Source organism: Lithobates pipiens, unplaced genomic scaffold (assembly GCF_037356315.1).
Source record: "Lithobates pipiens isolate NorthernLeopardFrog02 unplaced genomic scaffold, aLitPip1_a1.2 Scaffold_30, whole genome shotgun sequence".
Taxonomy (NCBI): domain Eukaryota; kingdom Metazoa; phylum Chordata; class Amphibia; order Anura; family Ranidae; genus Lithobates; species Lithobates pipiens.
The window spans coordinates 44578224-44596200 of record NW_027507791.1 but is presented as its reverse complement, the minus strand read 5'-3'; the positions used below and the strand labels follow the sequence as shown (position 1 = coordinate 44596200).

General features: G+C 48.4%; 1 protein-coding gene across 1 annotated transcript in view; it reads right to left on the bottom strand.

Annotated features, from left to right (window-relative positions):
* The window catches only part of IGSF9 (immunoglobulin superfamily member 9), a 145988-nt gene that overhangs the window by 111101 nt on the left and 16910 nt on the right, over nt 1-17977 (bottom strand). Inside the window, 2 exon segments of the mRNA XM_077464122.1 lie at nt 7983-8174; nt 10041-10438. Of these exon segments, the coding sequence (XP_077320248.1) occupies nt 7983-8174; nt 10041-10119 (271 nt within the window). The 5' untranslated portion in view covers nt 10120-10438.

Genomic DNA, 17977 nt, shown 5'->3' with positions numbered 1-17977 from the left:
TGGATGCTCGAATATATATTGGGTCCAATGGGATGAAATGCGGGACCATAAGCCCCCACAAAGCTGCCTCTCCCGGGAGCCGAGGTCATATCGAGCCGCGTGCAGCAAGGCTTACATACAGAATGCCCCATCATTGGTATCAGTGGGAGGAATAGTGTCCCATCATTGGTATCAGTGGGTGGAATAGTGCCCCATCATTGGTATCAGTGGGTGCAATAGTGTTCCATCATTGGCATCAGTGGGTGCAATAGTGTTCCATCATTGGCATCAGTGGGAGGAATAGTGTCCCATCATTGGTATCAGTGGGAGGAATAGTGCCCCATCATTGGTATCAGTGGGTGCAATAGTGTTCCATCATTGGTATCAGTGGGTGCAATAGTGTTCCATCATTGGCATCAGTGGGAGGAATAGTGCCCCATCATTGGTATCAGTGGCAGGAATAGTGTCCCATCATTGGTATCAGTGGGAGGAATAGTGCCCCATCATTGGTATCATTGGGAGGAATAGTGCCCCATCATTGGTATCAGTGGGAGGAATAGTGCCCCATCATTGGTATCAGTGGCAGAAATAGTGTCCCATCATTGGTATCAGTGGCAGAAATAGTGTCCCATCATTGATATCAGTGGAAGGAATAGTCCCCCATCATTGGCATCAGTGGAAGAATAGTGCCCCATCATTGGTGTCAGTGGGAGGAATAGTGCCCCATCATTGGTGTCAGTGGGAGGAATAGTGCCCCATCATTGGTGTCAGTGGGAGGAATAGTGCCCCATCATTGGTGTCAGTGGGAGGAATAGTGCCCCATCATTGGTGTCAGTGGGAGGAATAGTGCCCCATCATTGGTGTCAGTGGGAGGAATAGTGCCCCATCATTGGTGTCAGTGGGAGGAATAGTGCCCCATCATTGGTGTCAGTGGCAGGAATAGTGCCCCATCATTGGTATCAGTGGAAGGAATAGTGTCCCATCATTGGTATCAGTGGCAGGAATAGTGCCCCATCATTGGTATCAGTGGCAGGAATAGTGCCCCATCATTGGTATCAGTGGCAGGAATAGTGCCCCATCATTGGTATCAGTGGCAGGAATAGTGCCCCATCATTGGTATCAGTGGAAGAATAGTGCCCCATCATTGGTATCAGTGGGAGGAATAGTGCCCCATCATTGGTATCAGTGGGAGGAATAGTGCCCCATCATTGGTATCAGCGGCAGGAATAGTGTCCCATCATTGGTATCAGTGGCAGGAATAGTGCCCCATTATTGGTATCAGTGGCAGGAATAGTGCCCCATCATTGGTTTCAGTGGGTGGAATAGTGTCCCATTATTGGTATCAGTGGGAGGAATAGTGCCCCATCATTGGAATCAGTGGAAGAAATGGTGCCCCATGATTGGCATCAGTGTGAAGAATAGTGTCCCATTGTTGCCATCAGTGGTAGGAATAGTCCTCCATTGTTGGAGTCATTGGGAGGAATGGTACCTCATCATTGGCATCAGTGGGAGGAACCGTGCTCCAAGAGCTGGATAAAGGCAAGCAAAGGGCCGCATCAGGCCCCCCCCGAGCCACATTTTGGGGACCACTGGCCTAGAGATACTTCAGGGGTGCTACATCTGGTGCATTGAGTTTAGGAGGAAGTTACCCCGAATGTTCCAGTTGGACTCTATGAACTTTTTGCTGTTCTGCATAGACATGTACACACACACACACACACACACACACACACTTATTGCGCCATATGCCCCATTACTACTGCAATAGTCCAGAAACAAGGTTGTTCCAATGTAAAGTTGGGTGGAAGACCGTACAAGAGAATCCAACGTGTCTCAGGGGCCAAAACTCTCCCCCCCTCTTCATCAAGGCCCAGAAGGAGAAGGTTGTTCTCTGCTGAAGTTGTAAAGCATGATAAGCACTCCAAACAATCTGTGTGTGATTTGACATCACTTGACAGATACAACCCTTCACTAACTTTATCCAGAAAAACAAAAAGTTTTAGATGTAGATGCACATTACGGTTAGGTCTATTATTCTGAACAGGACGGGAAAAAAAAAAAAATGGCAACTGGGATCTGATGGACTGCAACCTGCAAACACAGGCAGGACAGCTTGTGGTGGCTTGTAGGGCCCCCATCCTGCCTTTCCCTCAATCTCCTTACACCCTCCTCCGAGTCCGTCTCCCCTGCAGTGTGTAAGCCCCTCTCTCTCTCCTTCTCCATCTGCTGTTAAGCGTGATTAATCTAGTCTGACACCCATAACCCCACAGAAATACCCTACCGTGAATGCCTATGACTTAACGCATAAACTGATTGCAAATCAAGCAAGGCATTGTACTGACAGATAAGAAACCTGCACACTGTGCAATGTTCAAGGTCCACCAAATAGGAAACCAAAAAAAAAAACGGTTTATATATATATATATATATATATATATATATATATATATATATATATATATATATATATATATATATATATATATAATGAGTGCTTTAAGAGTTAAACCACTGCAACAGTTGGTTATGGTTATACACAGTGGCGGCTGGTGGCTTTTTGGGGTGGGGGGGTGGCGCGGCAAAGAACCTCCCTTCCATGGTGGGTCCACATCCCTGGTACCCTTGCCACTCGGTGTCCACCAAGTGGCCCTCGTGATAAATATACATTTTGGGGGGCGATTGTGCAACCACAGCCAAGAGAAGCTTGGCCGTGGTTGCAGCCCATGGTTGAAGGCTTCATAGAAAAGGTTGCACTAATGAAAGGACCCTTCTGGAGCAAGAGGAAATGTAAATAACACAGCCTCTTCTGCAACCCCTTGGACTTAACCAACATTTAACCCTTGCGGTGCGAGGGACCCCATTGCAAGGGTATTTTTATTTATTTTTTGCGCCCAGAACTAGGCTATAAAATTTACTGACTGTTGACAAACTTATGCTGGAAGTCGGTTCCAAGTGTAGCACTGACCCCCAAAAGGAGCGGCTGATTTAACTGGGCTTACCGTTACCTTCTTGACCTTGTGTACGTCTAGGGCAGTGATGGCAAACCTTGGCACCCCAGATGTTTTGGAACTACATTTCCCATGATGCTCATGCACTCTGCAGTGTAGTTGAGCATCATGGGAAATGTAGTTCCAAAACATCTGGAGTGCCAAGGTTCGCCATCAATGGTCTAGGGGTTTCCCCGAGGTCGATGGCCCAAGAACTGTCCAGACTGACGCCAGATCCACTTAAGGAATTTTTAATTTGCAAAAAAGGAAAAACTAACACAGTCTCTCAAATTAGGGTTAGAGGGTTTAGGTAGGAAAGTCCAGGTACTCTTAGCCCTTGTACACATGGTCGGACATTTCGATGGACAATGTCCGATAGGACCACGTTGTCGGATAATTCGACAGTGTGTGGGCTCCATCGGGCCGTTTCCGTCGGAGTATCCGACGGACCAAGTTTTCCAGCTGGGCTATAAAATTTTCCAACAACATGATCCGATCGGACTTTGTCCGATCATGTGTAGAGAATTCCGATCGGACAAAGTGCCACACATGCTCAGATCTAATTCCTAGACCAAAGCTATTGGCTACTAGCCTGAACGTAGTCCCATCCTAACAAAATAACGTCATCACGTTAAGTACGATCAGATTTTCTGACAACTTTGTCCGACTGTGTGTATGCAACAGTTTCGGACAAAATCCGACGAATTTGGTTCTCGGAATGTCCGACCGTGTGTACAAGGGCTAAGTACTAAGTCAAATGGGAAAAAGTCTCTCACACTAGGAAATCCATAGAATAGCCATTCACAGCTGGATCCTCACCCTTATCGGATAGTCCTTCTCTCACCGGGCCTAGCAGCCAACAAGGTGCATAAATCAAACCAAATCTCTGCCACAGACTTGTTGTAGAACACTTGAATAGAACTGAAAGATGTAGACAACTCGGAGAACCCTCGTATGGTACCAGTGTCTTGCAGACGGAACAGCGATACCACACAAGACCAGATTCACTTGGGGTCCTTCAACTGAGCCTCCAGGCTTCCTCTGAGAAGCCAACCTTTGCGTGGCCTTCTCCCAAAGAGTCCTCCCCTGGATGCTTCCACAGTTGCTGGGCCTCTCCACAAACCGACACGGCACCGGACCAACTCTGAATCCTTATTTCAGTTTCTTTGCCTCGGGCCAGCCCGTCTCGAGACTCGGAGTCGAGTGGATCCGCACCCCAGGCCATAAGAGCCCTGGGGGCTGGTCAGGAGGACCAGGACCAAACAGCCATTAAGCACTTCTGGACCGGAACCCCTGAAGCACGCGACGTCAGCAACTTAAGTACCCTCTCCTACCATGCACAGCAAGAGAACACTCCCACTGGGTTGGTTCCAAGAGAGAATAAACACTTAATGCACCCAACTAGACTGCGTTCTAAACCCTGCCACAGATGACAGCGCCACCCATGGTCAGGCAGAACACCATGCAATCCAGCCAGACTAGTACGGAGGTCAAAATTTAGAGTAATTAAACCTAAAATCAAACTGCGGTTACAGGAAAAGTTAAATGACAAAACACATAGCGCGTGCTCTTCAGGAGGGGGGCGCTACACAAGCATCAACTACTCTTTCAGTAAAATAACACTCTCTAAGGCAAGTTTTGAACTGTCCTCCTGCCAATTCGAGGTCACCTCCCTGTGTTCTTGATCCTAGCTTCTTATTGAAAATTACTGCCCTCCAGAGCCTTGCTCCACACCCTTCAGGTATTTAAAAAAGGTTTCCACCACGTCCAGTCCAGGACAATTAAAAAGTTTACAGTCTGGAATTTGGGTAAAACAAGCAACAAAAAAAAGCTTTTAAGATGTTTGCAGGAAGCACCTCGCCCTCCGTCTGTCATTAGTGGCCAGTGACCCGTCACAAGGCTTAGGGCCGGGTCCCTCATGTGTGTGTAATAAAGTCACTGAAGCATCCACTTCCTCATTCCAAAACCGAATCCCATCCCCCTTCCTCCTCCTTCCCCATTTAGACAGGGCTTGTTCTTACTACAGGTAACTAACAAGGGCCCAGTGTCTGTCTCTGTAATCCTACCCCCGGGGCTCTGGTGACAGATAGGGATCTTTCTGGAGCAGCCCAAGATCACTCGCCATTCTGCGCGCAGCTGTTACTATGGATGTAAGCCGCGTCACGCAGGCAGAATAAAAAAAAAAAAAAAAAAGAACGCGTCACGTATCGTTGAATGCAAGAATCTGAATATTTAGGCTTAAATGGTTATAATTGTGCAGGAACACATGAGAAGGATTTAATTTCCTTCTATATTTAGGCTTGACTAAAGCCGGCCCATACATGGATCGAAATTTGGCCAGTTCAGCGGGGAACCAGCTGAAGTTTCGATCCATGTATGGGCACATTGGTTGTACAGAAGTCGATAGCACACAAGTGGAGGATTCCCACATTCACACCGAATGTGTGGCTGGGGGAATCGGATCATTTTTTTTTTCTCATTCAACCCACTGGTTGAACAAAACAAAACAAAAAAAAAAAAAAAGAAGGATGAATGTATGGGCTGCCTTACTCCATACATGGCCGAATTTCATCATGAACCAGACAAAATCCAAGCTGTGGGTGGACATGTTGACACCCTCACATCCGGAGCTGTCTTAATGCATGGGTACCCTTGGGCACTGCCTGGGGGCCCTGGGTGCGTGGGGGGCCCCCATGCTAATCTTGCATAACATCATACTTGCCAACTGTCCCAGATCTGCTGGGATAGTCATTCTTTTTACTAAGATTTCTTGGGATGGCCTGCATCCTGGGAACCTATACTTTGCCCCCCCCCCGTATCTTGCCCTCCTGATCCCCACCCTCTACTTTTCCCTTCTGTCTCCCCCCTGTACTGGGCCCTTCCCGTTAAAGAGGAAGTAAACCCTGATGGGTTTTACTTCCTCTTTGTTTCCCTGCAAAAGTAAAGCATAATGGGCTACTATGCATCGCATAGTAGCCCATTATGTGTCACTTACCGGACACAGGAGCCAGCGATATCACCACTGTCCCCTCTTCCACGAAGCGTCCATCTTCCTTCTGGGTATTGCAGCTCCGGCGCTGTGATTGGCCGGAGCCGCAATGACGTCACTCCCGCGCATTGCGCGTGGGAGCCGCTGCTACCAGCACGACCACCGTTAGCAACGGCACGCTCAGTGCGACTGCCACGCCGCTGTCTACGGCGCATGCTCCATAGACAGCGGTGCCTGTCTTTTGCAAATATCTCCTAAACCGTGCAGGTTTAGGAGATATTTCTTGCACCTACAGGTAAAGCGTAATCTAGGCTTACCTGTAGGTCAAAGTGGTCTGTAAGGGCTTACAACCACTTTAAATTAGTCTTTGATTTATGGCATGTTTCCTTATTGTTTAAAATCGATTTTAATGAAAGTGCTTATATATGCTTAACTCTATTGACTATTTATACTTTAATTCTTGAGAGTAGATGCGTAAATTTGGGCCATGCTGGTAGGGGCCCCAGAGCATTACTTTGCCCAGGGGCCCATGATGCTATTAAGATGGCTCTGCTAACACCAAACATCCTTCAATATGAAAATCAAAAAGGAGCTGGGTGGGAAGTTGTTGGCCGAACGGTGGCTGTATCCAATCAAATTACGCAGGGGCTGGTTGTCTGTAGCCAATAGCCAGCAATTAGGATTCCTCCATCCATGTGGCTTAGCCTGAATGGGGGAAGCAATCGTTTTTCTTTTGTTCAGCCCCAATGATAATGGGTTAATAGGATTTGGTTGTCACCCCCCCCCCCCCCCCCCGGACGAGGATCCCCTTTTTGTCTGGATCATTGCCAGAAACTTCTGGCTTGACGGCCTAATTGATAGCTGCATTAGTGTTGGGATGGTATTTCTCTGGGTACAGGCTGGGTCACCTTATTAGTAACAAAATGAACCCATCAGAAGTTGTCCAAACAAAAAAAATATTAACAGCACAACGCCTTAGGGTGACCTCAAGCACCTTGGGGGTTCCAAGTGTGGGCCACTGTGTCTTGCCAGTTTTAACCCTTTCTGGTCTTCTTTATGGTTTAAGGCAGGCTTTCTCAACCTTTCAATCCTAGAGGAACCCCCAAAAATAATTTTCAGGTCTCGAGGAACCCTCACTAAAACCAATTTATCAGGGGTCAATAGGAACAATGCCCCTGATACTGGTGGCCAAAAGGAAGAATGTCCACCTGAAAGTGGTCCTCAGATTGCCCCCCTTAAAGACAGCTAAAAAGATATTTCGTGTCATGCGGCTGACTTTGCTAAGTGATGCTGAACCTCGAACTCTGTAGGCACCACCAAAAAGATGGTTCATCAGCCACAGCTCAAGGAACCCCTAGCAACCTCTGGAGGAACCCTGGTTGAGAATGGCTGGTTTAAGGTGTCCACCCCCACTGTCAACTGAACATTCTAATTATCCAATAATAATGGACAAATAGGATTGAGTTGTCCACTCCCTGTTCACATGGGGGGATTGGCACTTGAAAAGTAATAAAAGTTTGGAGATAGAAATGAGGACTTAGCTCTCAATGTTTGACAAAGTCTAATATTGCATATCAGTAACACCATTGTTTATTATTACAGATATATATATATATATATATTTATATCAATCTTCAACAATTTACACATATTATAAATTAACATCAGTCCCGACCTCAAGGAACTGACAATCAAAGGCCATATTTCACATACATACACTTACTAGGGCCAATTCAAACAGGAGCCAATTAACCAACCAGTATGTCTTTGGAGTGTCGTAGGAGGACAACCATGTGAACAAATAGAAAACATGTAAACTCCACACAGAGAGAGTGTCCTGGTTTGGAATTTAAACTGAAGACCCCAGTGCTGCAGAGCAGAGATACTAACCACTAAGCCAATGTACCGCCCCTTGTTCTGTATTCAGATAATGGAACAGGTTATGAAGTCGCCACTACGTTTACAGGCTTAAAGGCAAGGAATGGTTCATTGTGTGGAACATTAAATATAGTTAAAAGAGTGCTTACCGAGATATTGAGGGTCCACTCGTGGGGAGTAGAGGCCAAATTTGATAAAGATGGGAAGGATGTAGCCAAATCGCACCCACTCGATGACGTAGAGAGGAGGGCGCCCCGCGTCCTGGTGGAGGAGGCTGCACCCCAGGACCGCGCTCTCTCCTACACGGCCAACCACAGTCTGAGCGTCAGATCGGATGGTACCTGTGGGGACATGGAAGGGTGAGGGGTCACTGAGGCAGTCACAGCCTATTAGCACAACAAACCAAATACAGAACAATTGTCAAATTGAAAAAGGATTTATTTACATTTCTTAACAGCAATTCTAATACCAGCTATTGATGTACAAGACTTAGCGTGCAAGAATCCACTAAACATACATAAGAAGGGTGGTAAGGTGATGAGGAGTATGATGTAGTGGTCATGGAAAGAGTGGCGTGGAGATGGGAAGAGTGGCGTGGAGATGGGAAGAGTGGCATAGAAAGGGCGAGGGAGGCAAGGCGAGGGAGGCAAGGCGAGGGCGAGGGAGGCAAGGCGAGGGCAAGGGTGACATGGCGAGGGCAAGGGTGACATGGCGAGGGCAAAGGGTGACATGGCGAGGGCAAAGGGTGACATGGCGAGGGCAAAGGGTGACATGGCGAGGGCAAAGGGTGACATGGCGAGGATAAGGGAGGTATTGTAAAGGAAGAGAAGATATGGTTACAAGAAGGAAGTTTAGATAATAGGACGTAACACAAAATATAGAGAGGAAAGGGAAAGAAAGAATACAGAACGACAAAACTGAGCAAGGTAAGGTAAAAAATTAAAAGAATTCAAAGAAAAGGGAAAGCATTAACTAAAGATGAAAAAAAAACAGTAGTAAGACACGCAACAACTGAGGAAAGAAAGTATGTCTGCAGTGGGGGCGTTGTTGGGAAAAGACTACAGAGTGATATGAGCAGCAATGAGCTCAGAGACATAGTAGCAATCTAGAATATATGGGGCTAAATGGCAGATCTTGTCATCTTCAAATACAGTAGAACTAAAAGGAAAAACCTTGTTTTCATTTTGGATTTAGTAAGGGAGAGTAATGTTTTGCCATCTTTGCCCCATTGGGGAGATTGTCCCAAAGCTGAAACAGGCCCCACAACAATGACTGGGCCCGGGGCAGCTGCCCCTTGATCCCACAAATAGTTAATAAGTGGATTTGTGTGTGAGGGCCAAAAAAAAGGGGTTTGCCTAGACAGCCCTGACCATAACCCCCTTGCCCTCACCATGCCTTCCTTGCCCTCAACATGCCTCCCTTCCTTCTCCACGCCTTTGCCTCACCACCTGTTTCCACACCATGCCCCTTTTGCCCTGGGTATGTTGAGAGTAAGAGAAGCATAGCGAGGGCAAGGGAGGTGAGGTAAGGGAGGCGTGATGAGGGTAAGAAAGACATGGTGAGGGCATGGGTGTTGTTGTGAGGGTAAGGGAGGCATGGTGAGGGATAAAATGAGCATGGTGAGTGCAAGGAAGGTGTGTTGATGGCAAGGAAGACATGGTGAGGACAACCCTTTGCGTGGTGAGGGCAAAAGAATTATGGTGACAGAAGGGGAGGTGTGATGAGGGTAAGAGAGATGTGGTGAGGGCAAAGAAGGCATAATGAGGGTACGAAAAGCATTGTGAGGGCATGGGATGGCATGGTGATGGTAAGTGGAGCGTGGTGCACTCAACATGCCTCCCTTCCTTCTCCACGCCTTCGCCTCACCTTCCGTTCCCACACCCTGTTTCTCTTACCCTCACTATACTACCTTTCGCCTCACCATGCCCCTCTTACCCTCACCACATCTCACTTCCCTTCACCATGCCACCCTTCCCCTTCTATTTGTTTTGGGCACTAGTCATTGCACGCAATGCAGGAACATCCAGCAGTTCTCAACCCGCACATGATGACCTCACTAAAAAACAAACCAAACCCCAGCTAGGCACAGCCACTAAAGATAATTGTGTAGGGTCCCCGATATAATTAGAATTTTCTATTATACAAATCATAATTACATTTTTTTTTTTTTTTTATTAAAGTTAAAAAACAGTAGAGCCATCCCTTACCTTGAACGCAGCAGAACAGCAGGCTAAGGTAGACTGTCCAAGACGCCCAACGCATAGCACAAACCCAGCAGTCGAGCATAAGACGCCAGAGGGGTTATTGTCACTTGTCCTTGCAAGCAGCATCGGGAGAGTCCCTCCGCAGACCTCCAGCCTGTCTGAACACCGCGGAGCGCGTTAAACGGTCATTCGGCCCTCTCTAGCCCGGATGGCAGGGGGGGGAGAGGGGGACAGACGAGGGCTCTCTCCGTTAAATGGGAGCAGATGCCCCCCCCCTCCTTAGGCGCTAACTGAACTTTCTGTGGTGAGGGAACATCTAGCAGTCTACGGAGGAAAGAAGGCGGCCCCTCTGTCGATCCGATCGTCCTCGTTTTCCCTCAGCTTGCCATCGCCGTCCAGACCTGTTTGGAGAGAACGCGGAGGGTTAGACGCTGTCGGACAAGACAGGGAATAGAGAGAGAAGTGCGTTCCCTCAAAGCTCAGAGTCAATATTTGCTCAGTCCACACCTACCCACGTACTGTCCACTTGTTCTACTCTCTGTACAGGGGGCAAAGCAAACACATTCCTGAGCCACCGCCGCACGGAGACGAGGCAACAAGCGGCCGCGCCAGGTTTGGCCGGTGCCTCCTGAATTAGCGCCTGCCAATATTTTACAATTATTCCCAGGGACGCCGTACAGTATTCGAAAAAGGGGACTCACTGTATATTGCGTCGAGCATGCTGCCGACGTTTTTATTAAGAAACCCAAAAGTTTGATCTGCTTTTTATTTGCTTTCCCTTGTCCCCCCCAATTAACTAGAATTTTTAAATAAAAATAAATAAAAAAAAATTTAATTTTTTTAATAAAATGTTTCCATTTCAAACTCATACCCTACTATAGAACTAGTGACGTCATCAATGGGTCACTGTTCTTCGCTATGCAATGCAGGCAGATCATGGCTGGTGGGAGTGGCTGTACACAGCTTCCGGAAAACATCACGGCACCCCGCCACGGTACTCCCCTCCAGAGCCCTCAGCCCCGATGCAGGCAGTGGGAGGAGTTATGCAGATATGAAAATGCCTCGAGATGCATAGCTCCCAACTGTCCCGGATTTCGCGGGACTGTCCCCGACTTGGAGCAAAGTCCCGCTGTCCCTCTTTCCTCCTCATCTGTCCCTCATTTTGGTCTGATCCATATAAGTTGTAGACAAAATGCACTTTTTTATCTTTCAAAAAGTGTTTCCCAGCGCTAAACCTTTCATCTAAATTCTAAAATGCTGCATTTGTAAATTTTAAAAAGCCAATATAAAGGAATAGTAGTAGTAAAAAAAAAAAAAAAATTGTGGATTTAATTAACTTTTTGGGGGTTAATTCTTCTTTAAGGGGGTGTGGCAGGGGGCGTGTCCTATGCCTACATACATTTGTTAGTAGGTGTCCCTCCTTCCCATCTCAAAATGTTGGGAGGTGTGCTTGATGGGTGTCAGTTGGAAGGAATGGGTGTTCCTAGGCAAGCCTTGATAACGTCCACATGTGATGCTGAGACTCCATGATTGAAAGAACTAAAATTCAATGAATGGAAGGGGAGGGGCCAGCAGGTGGTCAGGCTGGGAAGGAAAGTGCTAGATCAGCCTTTCTCAACACAGAGCAACCCTTGCAATAGCCTTGCGGTCTCAGGGAACTCCTGCTAAAAATGACCATATCTACAGCTCATGATACATTAGTGTGATGATCAGTACACTTGTAAAACTTTGGGAAGAATTACCCCCTTACAGAAAACTAAAAAGATCAATGGTGTCAGCGAGAATGTATCTGAGAGGCAGAAACTGTTTATTGCTCAAGGAACCCTTTAGCAACATCTCTGGTTGAGAAATTCTGTGCTAGATGATGCTGGATGTCCTCCAGCTAGGAAATGAGGTGGGCTCTATGTGACTTGCTGCAGCTTCTAATGCACATTGTGAGAAACTCTCAGTGTACCGTGATAACTGCAAATGTTGGATTTCCCATCACTTTTAGCCCACTGACAGTGGTCATCTGGACACAAAAGAGGGTGAATCTCCCTAGCGGTGGAACGGGCAATAAAACTTCAAAATGTCTAGTAGACCTGGATCAACCATCATATTATACCCGCACAACATGCCCGATTAGAAATACTAAGGTGATGAAGCAATAACAATGTTTAAATCTAATTTGGTTAAAGGAGCGCTGGACCAATGTTGGCAGAGCCCAGTCAGCTTGGCCGGAGCCCAGCCAGCTCGGCCAGAGACCAACCAGCTCGGCCGGACACCAACCAGACCAACCAGCTCGGCCGGAGACCAGCCAGCTCGGCCGGAGACCAACCAGCTCGGCCGGAGACCAACCAGCTCGGCCGGAGACCAACCAGCTCGGCCGGAGACCAACCAGCTCGGCCGGAGACCAACCAGCTCGGCCGGAGACCAACCAGCTCGGCCGGAGACCAACCAGCTCAGCCGGAGACCAACCAGCTCGGCCGGAGACCAACCAGCTCGGCCGGAGACCAACCAGCTCGGCCGGAGACCAACCAGCTCGGCCGGAGACCAACCAGCTCGGCCGGAGACCAGCCAGCTCGGCCAGAGACCAACCAGCTCGGCCGGAGACCAACCAGACCAACCAGCTCGGCCGGAGACCAGCCAGCTCGGCCGGAGACCAGCCAGCTCGGCCGGAGACCAACCAGCTCGGCCGGACACCAACCAGACCAACCAGCTCGGCCGGAGACCAGCCAGCTCGGCCGGAGACCAGCCAGCTCGGCCGGAGACCAACCAGCTCGGCCGGAAACCAACCAGCTCGGCCGGAGACCAACCAGCTCGGCCGGACACCAACCAGACCAACCAGCTCGGCCGGAGACCAGCCAGCTCGGCCGGAGACCAGCCAGCTCGGCCGGAGACCAACCAGCTCGGCCGGAAACCAACCAGCTCGGCCGGAGACCAACCAGCTCGGCCGGAGACCAACCAGCTTGGCCGGAACCCAACCAGCTCGGCCGGAGCCCAACCAGCTCGGCCGGAGCCCAACCAGCTCGGCCGGAACCCAACCAGCTCGGCCGGAACCCAACCAGCTCGGCCGGAACCCAACCAGCTCGGCCGGAACCCAACCAGCTCGGCCGGAAACCCAACCAGCTCGGCCGGAATCCAACCAGCTCGGCCGGAACCCAACCAGCTCGGCCGGAACCCAACCAGCTCGGCCGGAACCCAACCAGCTCGGCCGGAACCCAACCAGCTCGGCCGGAACCCAACCAGCTCGGCCGGAACCCAACCAGCTCGGCCGGAATCCAACCAGCTCGGCCGGAACCCAACCAGCTCGGCCGGAACCCAACCAGCTCGGCCGGAACCCAACCAGCTCGGCCGGAACCCAACCAGCTCGGCCGGAACCCAACCAGCTCGGCCGGAACCCAACCAGCTCGGCCGGAACCCAACCAGCTCGGCCAGAACCCAACCAGCTTGTCAAAACCCAAACATCCCAAAGGGTTTGGTATTTGAGTTCTGGCCAAGTTAGCTGCGAAAGGTCCTCCAGGCAGCTGTCTATAGCACAGGAGCCTCTGTGAGGTTCTTGAAACAATGTGATAGAAGAAAAGAGAAGAGTGCACCATTCCAAAAACATTTTCTCAGCTAGGTTTTCTCTGAACCAAGGACTGGAAGCAGTAGCAATTATCTCTTTTTGGACATATTAATGCTAGTCATCTAGAACCAGGCCATTTCCATTGCAAAGTCCTGATGACGGAGGACTCAGAAAGTGGTGGTTTCTTTTAGCACACACAACAACCAATAAAACTCATCTGGTCAATCATCTTTGCAGTAGGTTTTTATTGCTGTGATAGAAGAAAACCCCAACAAGGGTTCTAATTCATCCTCAAGCCTTCCTACAGATACATTGTAAAAAGCACACATAGCCTCGAACGTAATGAGCAGATACAAAGTAAACACAAGTAAATCATGTAAAACATTAACACATATGGGATGGTGGGGTTTCGGGGGGGGGGGGGGGGGTGGTATTTTTTTTTCACATGTACATCTAAGAAAATATGAAAAAAAGACTCAATTGTCCACTTGGCAATTAATACATGACATAGTCAGATAATGATCATCATTTTAGAAAATCTGCAACCACTTTCTGAAAAACTTCTTATGGGATCTTCAAGCGCCTCCAAGTGCCAGGCAAGCAGGTCCGAACCAAGAAAAAAAATATCTTATATCCCGGAATGTCATAGAAGCATACATATTATTACTGTGTTAAAGCCTAACTTCCAATCATTTGTAATGCAAAAAGCAACATCACCACCTCTCTTTGTCCTACTGAACATCTGGTGTAGGGTATTGATGGCCGTAATCTCAATAGGATCTCACCTGTCCATCCAGGTGTCACCTGTTACTCCATCCTGCTACAGACTATGAATTCCATTGGCCTCCCGTTTTAGACTTTGGGACAATAGATATAGATGTAGTTGTACACCCTTAACCCAACCCCAACCCTAGAGGACCTGGAAATCCCTTTTGGTTTGGGTCATTGCCTGGAGACCTTCTCCGAGTGAAGTATAGCCATCATCAATATGGCTTTTAGTGTTATTTGACCAGGCATGATGCCACAATGTAGGAGGTATCTTCAAAAGATGATCACCCTCCTAATATCAATTCATCTGTAGGTTCTCATAATAAACAGAGCTTATCACCATAAAACGAAATGAGATCTCACTGTTGATGTGTAAAATGTAAATCAATGTTTCTCTATATTCTCCTGAAGATCTGGTGTATAACACGGAACCAGTATCTAGAACCGATTAACCTTAGTCTTGTTGAGATCCCATTAGTAATACAGGTCCTTCTCAAAAAATTAGCATATTGTGATAAAGTTCATTATTTTTTGTAATGTACTGATAAACATTAGACTTTCATATATTTTAGATTCATTACACACAACTGAAGTAGTTCAAGCCTTTTCTTGTTTTAATATTGATGATTTTGGCATACAGCTCATAAAAACCCAAAATTCCTATCTCAAAAAATTAGCATATCATGAAAAGGTTCTCTAAACAAGCTATTAACCTAATCATCTGAATCAACTAATTAACTCTAAACACCTGCAAAAGATTCCTGAGGCTTTTAAAAACTCCCAGCCTGGTTCATTACTCAAAACCGCAATCATGGGTAAGACTGCCGACCTGACTGCTGTCCAGAAGGCCATCATTGACACCCTCAAGCAAGAGGGTAAGACACAGAAAGAAATTTCTGAAAGAATAGGCTGTTCCCAGAGTGCTGTATCAAGGCACCTCAGTGGGAAGTCTGTGGGAAGGAAAAAGTGTGGCAGAAAACGCTGCACAACGAGAAGAGGTGACCGGACCCTGAAGAAGATTGTGGAGAAGGACCTGCGGAAGCAGTGGACTGAGTCTGGAGTAGAAACATCCAGAGCCACCGTGAACAGGCGTGCAGGAAATGGGCTACAGGTGCCACATTTCCCAGGTCAAGCCACTTTTGAACCAGAAACAGCGGCAGAAGCGCCTGACCTGGGCTACAGAGAAGCAGCACTGGACTGTTGCTCAGTGGTCCAAAGTACTTTTTTCGGATGAAAGCAAATTTTGCATGTCATTCGGAAATCAAGGTGCCAGAGTCTGGAGGAAGACTGGGGAGAGGGAAATGCCAAAATGCCTGAGGTCCAGTGTCAAGTACCCACAGTCAGTGATGGTCTGGGGTGCCATGTCAGCTGCTGGTGTTGGTCCTCTGTGTTTTATCAAGGGCAGGGTCAATGCAGCTAGCTATCAGGAGATTTTGGAGCACTTCATGCTTCCATCTGCTGAAAAGCTTTATGGAGATGAAGATTTCATTTTTCAGCACGACCTGGCACCTGCTCACAGTGCCAAAACCACTGTTAAATGGTTTACTGACCATGGTATTACTGTGCTCAATTGGCCTGCCAACTCTCCTGACCTGAACCCCATAGAGAATCTGTGGGATATTGGGAAGAGAAAGTTGAGAGACGCAAGACCCAACACTCTGGATGAGCTTAAGGCCGCTATCGAAGCATCCTGGGCCTCCATAACACCTCAGCAGTGCCACAGGCTGGTTACCTCCATGCCACGCCGCATTGAAGCAGTCATTTCTGCAAAAGGATTCCCGACCAAGTATTGAGTGCATAACTGAACATAATTATTTGAAGGTTGACTTTTTTTGTATTAAAAACACTTTTCTTTTATTGGTCGGATGAAATATGCTAATTTTTTGAGATAGGATTTTTGGGTTTTCAGGAGCTGCATGCCAAAATCATCAATATTAAAACAAGAAAAGGCTTGAACTACTTCAGTTGTGTGTAATGAATCTAAAATATATGAAAGTCTAATATTTATCAGTACATTACAGAAAATAATGAACTTTATCACAATATGCTAATTTTTTGAGAAGGACCTGTATATAAAAAAGTGACATCTCAACCTCTCTATGTTCTCCTGAAGATCTGGTATAGAACAAGGATCACCAAGCCCAGACTGGCCATATTGCCCGGTGGGCCGGGGCCGCATGTCCAGGCAGCAACTGTGCATGCCTCGGATTTAGGCAAAACAAGTCAAGCGCTGAGCTGAATCCAAAGAGTTAACTGAACTCAGTTAACTCCTTACACGTCGAATGGTCGGCGGGGAGTCATCATTAACAGTGGTGATACATGGGGGATACAGAATTTCAAAGTGCCTATAGCATGAAGATTAGGTTGGGGGGGAAAGGGGGTTCCGTCAGTGGAGGGAGAGGGTGGTATCTAGGGGACTTGGGTCAGTAGTTGGGTGGTGAAGGTCTGTGAGCGGGGGGGCTGTGGTTAGGGGATCTGTCAATGGTTGGAGGGAACAGTAGTTGGGGTGGGAGGGGGTTTGTGTTGCAGTACGGGGGACTGGCTCCGCCTCCAGAAGCGGAGGGAGGGAGCTGCTTCAGTTTCGAGTTAACCAGCAGGTGATTGGTTGCTAGGATGCCCGGCAGTCCTAGCAACCAATTATTAGCTTGTTAATGTGAAAAGTTAACTCTAGCAGCTCCTTCTCTCCACCCAGTAATGCGCTGCCACCTGCTCTCTAGTACACTGTGTAAGGTAGGAGAATGCTACCTACAAATTGGTGGGTGTGTGTGTGTGTGGGGGGGAGGGGGGTAGATGATGTAAAGGGTGCAAAGAACAGAGAACACTGCTTTTGGGTGGGCACAGGTAACTACAGGTGGGGGCAGCGGACCCTACAGTAGTGGTGGTCATGGTGGGGGGTGTTATGAAGAGGCGGAGGGCACTGCAGGGGGGGATGGGGGTTGAGGACACTACAGTGGGGGGTGAGATAATGTGAAGGGAGCAGATTACACTGCTTTGTGGGGGGGGGTAGGGGTGATGTAAAGGGGGTAGAGGACACTACTGTGGGTGGGGGGGTGAGGTGAAGGGTGCAAAGGGCACTACTGTGGGGGCGAACCCCGAGGAAACTACTGTATAGAGGGGCAGAGAACACTACTGTGGGGGAGGGGTAAAGGATACTACTGTGTGTAGGGGGGCAGAGGACACTATTGTGGAGGGGAGGTGATGTGAAGGGGGGAAGAGGGCACTGCAGGGGGGATGGGGGGGCAGTGGACACTACAGTGGAGGTGAGATAATGTGAAGGGGGGCAGAGGACACTGCTTTATGGGACAGGGGTGATGTAAAGGGGGCAAAGGACACTACTATGGGGGGAGCAGTGGACACTACAGTGGAGGTGAGATAATGTGAAGGGGGGCAGAGGACACTGCTTTATGGGACAGGGGTGATGTAAAGGGGGCAAAGGACACTATTATGGGGGGGGGCAGAGGACACTACTGTGGGTGAGGTGAAGGGTGCAAAGGGCACTACTGTGGGGGGGGGGCCCCCGAGGACACTACTGTATAGAGGGGCAGAGAACACTACTGTGGGGGAGGGGTAAAGGATACTACTGTGTGTAGGGGGGGTGGGGAGGGCAGCGGACACTACAGTGGAG